We start from the raw sequence: 5635 nt of genomic DNA on the forward strand, positions 1-5635 counted from the left end.
TAACTGTTTGATAGATTGCTTAATGGGCTGCTCATTGATTGGTTGATTGATTATGTAAACCAGAATTTGTGGGAATGGACCACGTAAAGCACTTTGTGATAACTGTTGGGCTTTATAGATTAAAATGTATTGATTTGATTGGTTTAGTCAATATGAGTGATTACCTTTTTTCTTCTCTCTCCATGTCTGTCTGTCTGTCTGTCTTCAGAGGTATGTCTGTCTGTCTTCAGAGGTATGTCTGTCTGTCTGTCTCCAGAAGTATGTCTGTCTGTCTGTCTCCAGAGGTATGTCTGTCGCTGGGATTGGGAAAGGGTACTTTTAAAATCCCTCGGGATGATCAAAGGTAAGCGTGGACTTTTTAGATACAAAGAGACAAACTGTGATTTGAATTTTTTATTACATTTTTTACATTCAATTTCATGAATCCAACTAATAATCCGCTTGTCTTTTTCAGATCCAGTTGTCCTGGTTACGTGATCACTGCATCTTCCTACATTTATGTGTATTCTTTACTTCACTCTTTTCTATACAGATTTTTCATTTCTTTATGCATCCTAAAATGTAGCATCCAAAGTTTGTGTGTTTGAATGAATTTCACTGCTTCTCTCATGGCCCAAATATTAGTTGACTTTACACTGAAACCTTCCTTGGTAGTGGTCAAGCTCACCACTAGTTATCAGTCCGGTGCATCATCAGAGATTGAGGCACTAATCACAAAGCCTACCACACCTACTGCAGTGCAAATGCGTACACACATATAACATGTTAATCAATTGAGCACCCGCCCTGAGACAGAGTTACAGTACAGTGATGAATAGGTGTTTTCCTTTTTGTTACATCACCCCTGTTGTGGATAGTTTGAGTGGGGCAAGGTAACAGTCTTGATGGAATTAAATGTAAAAGGATGGATGGAAATAAGGAAGAAAGGATGAATGGATGGATGGGCAGACAGATGATTACAATAGGGGTTCTCTGTCACAGGCTCGGGTCATGTTCATGTCTGTCTTGTGCTCTCAGGCCAGGTGCGCCGTTCTGTTGTTCCAGTGCTGGTTTAGGTTTTCTGGAAAGCCTGCTTGCACACAACTCCACAAACTCTCAGCTCCTGCAGAGAAAACAGAAGGTAAAATTATGTTCCATCGAGAGATTGAACAGGATTTTAATAAATCCCTTTGATTCGTTCTTTATTTGTTTGTGCAGAGAGAGAGAAATAAATCATTATTGTCATCATTAATTGAGGTAAACAGCTGTGAAGACATCAAAAATGGTTGCAGTAAATCAATCTCCTCTATGGAGAATAACCATACGTAAAGCACTTGTACTTGTAGTTATATTTCTAACCACCAGACGCCGCGGTTGTTCAGTGATCCGGGGATTAGTGACTCCAGGGAGCCGCTTTGCTAATGAATAATTTAATGGCCAAAGATTGCGAACATCTGTTGGAATCACTTTGACTCCATAAGTTGGCAGTCAAATGCTTTTTATTTAGCTTTAATGACAATAATCATAGCAATGAAAATCGGTAATGACAAGGTAATGAAGTCATTGTAGAGGTCAGTAAATGTACTAATGTTTGTGTATGGGTTGACATGGGGTGCACTATAAAAGGGCCAATTATATTAAGGGTCCTTAGACTCCAATGCTATCCACAAAGTTTATGAATTTAGTAATGCAGTATTTCCCCCGGTGGTTCATGTTTTGTTCAAATCTTGTTTACGAGATTACCAAAGCCAGAAACCAGCTATATTTGAACAAAACTGAATCATACAAAAACAATGCAAGTTTTCATCTCTGCTATTTTTTTCTATTGCCTATCCATCTATATATATATATATTTTTTTAAATCACCTGATCTGAGATATGTTGTGACAAATAGTAAAATCAGGAACTGAGGAAGTCAAATGACATGAATAGACTCTCTTACCAAATAAAGCCTATCTCCCTCCACCCAATGGGTCCAGCCTCGGCCCTCCTTCTCTCCCTTCTGAACACACACCAGCTTGTCCCCCTCCCATGAGACAGTGGTCTACGGGAAGAAAGGAGAGACACCATTATGCATTCTACTGTCAGTTAGGAGCATGACCCACCCACACGCACACACACAGAGGGTGCATGACCATATGTAGAACAACTTACAGGGAACACACATGCAGACAGAAGCTTGCAAACAAACACACACTTTTCTCAGCAGAGCAAAAATTACTTTTGTTGAGTTTACTGTTACAAGATGGAGAAAATAATATGCTAAAGAACTTGAATGAGATCTTTTTCCCATGTTGTTGAAGTCACCAAGTTTCACGTTTTTTTTGTCACATGCACAGGATACAGCAGGTGTAAAACAGAACAGTGAAATGCTTAAGTTGAGAAGTTGCGAGCTCTTTCCCAACAATGCACAATAAAGGTAAAAATACAGATAAAAATGAAAAAAGAGAAAAAAGAGAAACACGAGAATGCAGTTCTATACAGGTCAGTGCAGTGCCTGTACCGTTATCACAACCAGTTACTCCACAGAGAGTCAACCATTTTGATATGACCACTTTACCCATCAGCATTTTCAAAACACTACACCAAGCCAGTTCATATTCATACCAACAGGAGCATTCTAGTGCTAAGTCATTCTGACTATATATATATATATATATACACACAATACTGACCAGATATTATACACACCAGCTCTTTCATGACATAAACAAGTCAGGAGTCAACTGTAAATAGTCATAAAGGTATAGTAAAGTATTTATCAATTGGACTCACAGATGGTAAATTAGAACATTAAATAGTTATCCCAGTGGTCAATAACAGACTACGTCAATTCATTCCCTGATTGTAGCCTACTCGCAGCAGCGCACAAGGTGATGGCTAACATGCTGACCACACCGCTCGCGTTAGTTGTGGAAACATTGCAAAATAAATGTAAACATACATATTATTCAATAATTTAATCCAAACTCGTAGCCAGGTGCTAAAATAGAACTTGGTTCTACGCGTTACTCACTGTAAGTCCCGCCTCTCCCATCCCCTGATTGGTTTTTAGGAACATATACCCACGTCAGTGATTGAAAGATGAACTGAGGTCCACACTCCAGTCCAATTGGTGGTGGTAATGCACCGTAAAGTTGGTTGCCAACTGCCATATAAAGTCCACAGAAGAAGAAGAAGCCTGAAGGAGGAGAGATTACTAGAAATGACCTAGATTTCCCCTTTTATCTGTGGATTAATTGTCGGAGTAGAGCACACACAATTTTGTGTGACTCTAAATGGGACAAAATTCTAAAACGATCCAGAAAAAAAGGACGTTGTGAATATCAGGTAAAATAACAACCCAATGTTTATATCTCAGGACAAATTAGCTAGCAAAAGCAAGCTACCTAGCTAAATGACCATGAATGTTTCATGTGTTTTGACCTGTCGCCAAATTAATATAGCTGGTTCAGAGTTCAACCTGGTTGTCCTGACCGCGTCTGGTGTGGATGGACAAAATCAACATGCGCACGATGCCGCACTTGCGTTCCCGATCTAGTCAGCATGTAATTGGCTTGGAAAGTAATTTGCCTACAAATTTACAAGGGCAGTTATTTTTGAGGCGAAGAATGCGCAGATCAGAATCAATTCTCAGAGATCCTGACTATCCTTCTAACATTGTCCTCTATAGCCTGATTCACACTGAGGCCGACCCAAACTGTACTGTGCTGGCTTGGATATTTTTCCTTCCACGCTGTCCTTTTAAGCAGTTCCAACAACTATGGTGGGTGCTCAACCAGGCTACCTTAGTGCCACTGGGCTTGGCCCTATAGGCATAAGTGTTCTCCAGTACTCAGGGGTCTTTAGCCGGGTGGGTATAATTTGTGGAACGTTCCAACAGTTATCTGTTCCAAAAACTTTGTAAATAACCAGTTTGCAAACAAACAACGCATACAAAGTTGTATAGTGGCAGAATAAGATACCGGGTAGGGAGTGGGCCATTTTATAAAGTTTTTCACTCACCCCGTTTATTCCAAAAAATGTCTGTTCTCACTCTGGTACCCTATGGACAAACATTAAGAATAAGCTACGTGATGAGTTGATGCCTATTCGGCAGCTAGTTAGCTAGGTGAAGTGATCATGCTACTTTGTATGCGTTTTTTGTTGGCAACCTTGTACTTTACGAAGTTTTTGGAACAGATTCCTGTTGGAACGTTCCACAAATTATACCCACCCGCTTTAGCCTTATTCAGCTGATTCCCTCTGAAGCAGCAATCTACCTTTCCCCCCTCAGTGTCAACTCAAGGCCCATTGTATTCACAGTTGTAATTCAGTCATGTGTGGGTAAGCACATAAAGACTGCCATTTGGATCTGAGAGGGCATTTGGTTAATCAAATCATACTGAGACATCACATTTACTCTTTGTTCTCATGCAGTCTATATCCAGAAAGATGTTTTGACCAAATAAAAATGTAGTTTGAATGTACAACAGACTCACCATGCATTTTCTGTCATCCACCCCTGACAGATCCTCCTCAAACTCCTTGTCAACATGGAAGTCCATGTTGTAGTTCTTAAAGGTACTGAGRGTCTTGATGACCATGTGATCACCATCAACACTGATGTCTTTGTCGGTCTTCAACAAGTTGGCAATTTTCCTAATGGCAACATTTACATCTGTGTGATAGAACCCCAAGGAAAGAAGAGAGAGAGTTTAATACTAATGACCAGTAAGGTGGCCCCAAACATCACACTCATTCTCTCCTACCCCTTTAAAAAACTATGCTTTAAGTGAGAAGTAGGCACTATTCAGTAGGATCCAACCTATAACTGGATCCAACTCAGTAAATCCTGTCCTCTTTTTGGACATCTTTGAAAATATATATTTTTTTAACTAACATTTTGGAGAGGACTCAAAATGACAACCAATATGTCAGTAACAGTAAGTATCTACCAGTGCTCATAAACCAATTTTCAGCTTTAGCCCTCTATATTTGTCAATATATTCCGTGTGGTAATGTTAGCTATAAGCCTGGTTTAGGTTTTGATTGATGCCTAGAGTGCAAATATTGAGCGCAGAGCGCAGTGCCAGTATCTTCAAGCATCATCAACGTTCGAGTCCCCCTACACCACAACTCCATGAAAGATGCTGGAACAACTCACCGAGGGCTTTCATGTACTCCTCAAAGTTGTTATTAGAGGTCATTTTCCAATACCCATTCAGGTCAACTGGCATATTGGCTGTGTGTTTCTAGTTTCCTTGTTTCCAGTGAAAAGGGTAAAGGAGATCTGATACCGCTGTTTACTTGCGATCGAGTGTCGGACCGCTGTCCATACCTCCAATTTTAACCAGAACCACTTTAATCCAATTACTTTTTTACAGAATTGGAATTCCGCTAATTCATTCCCTGCCTCTGTCGCTGATCCACTACCTCATCTCACCCCCAATCCAACCCTGTCCAAACTGCATTTTGGGTGAAGAGCCTACACCAATTAACAATTAACGCATGAGCTATTTTGAGAGTGCTTACTTGAAAGTACTTCTCGCTGTTGTGGGCGACTGCTCTGACAGCTCTGAGTCACCCAGTGTGACATCAAATGGAGAATGATATAGAATGGGTAATGAAGAGCTCAATGTGTTCTGCCAGAATAGAGGCACCTGCTTACACTGAG

General features: G+C 40.3%; 1 protein-coding gene across 3 annotated transcripts; it reads right to left on the reverse strand.

Moving 5' to 3' along the window:
- Window positions 1–372: 372 nt before the first annotated feature.
- Window positions 373–5385, reverse strand: LOC111979695 (retinol-binding protein 1-like). 3 transcript variants are annotated; one of them, XM_024010334.2, is made up of 4 exons: window positions 5126–5359; window positions 4461–4639; window positions 1922–2023; window positions 373–1102 (listed from the first exon to the last, which is right to left on the reverse strand). In XM_024010334.2, exons 1-4 carry the CDS (start codon window positions 5196–5198, stop codon window positions 1052–1054), a joined length of 405 nt encoding a protein of 134 aa, XP_023866102.1. In that variant the 5' UTR covers window positions 5199–5359; the 3' UTR covers window positions 373–1051. The 3 variants fall into 3 exon arrangements, 2 of the variants coding, with proteins under 2 accessions (XP_023866102.1, XP_070305070.1); XR_011481600.1 differs by lacking the exon at window positions 373–1102 and adding an exon at window positions 2996–3160 and having other exon boundaries at window positions 1935–2023; window positions 5126–5385; XM_070448969.1 differs by lacking the exon at window positions 373–1102 and adding an exon at window positions 3049–3160 and having other exon boundaries at window positions 1936–2023; window positions 5126–5385.
- Window positions 5386–5635: the final 250 nt, after the last annotated feature.

Source organism: Salvelinus sp. IW2-2015, linkage group LG19 (assembly GCF_002910315.2).
Source record: "Salvelinus sp. IW2-2015 linkage group LG19, ASM291031v2, whole genome shotgun sequence".
In the NCBI taxonomy this organism is placed as follows: domain Eukaryota; kingdom Metazoa; phylum Chordata; class Actinopteri; order Salmoniformes; family Salmonidae; genus Salvelinus; species Salvelinus sp. IW2-2015.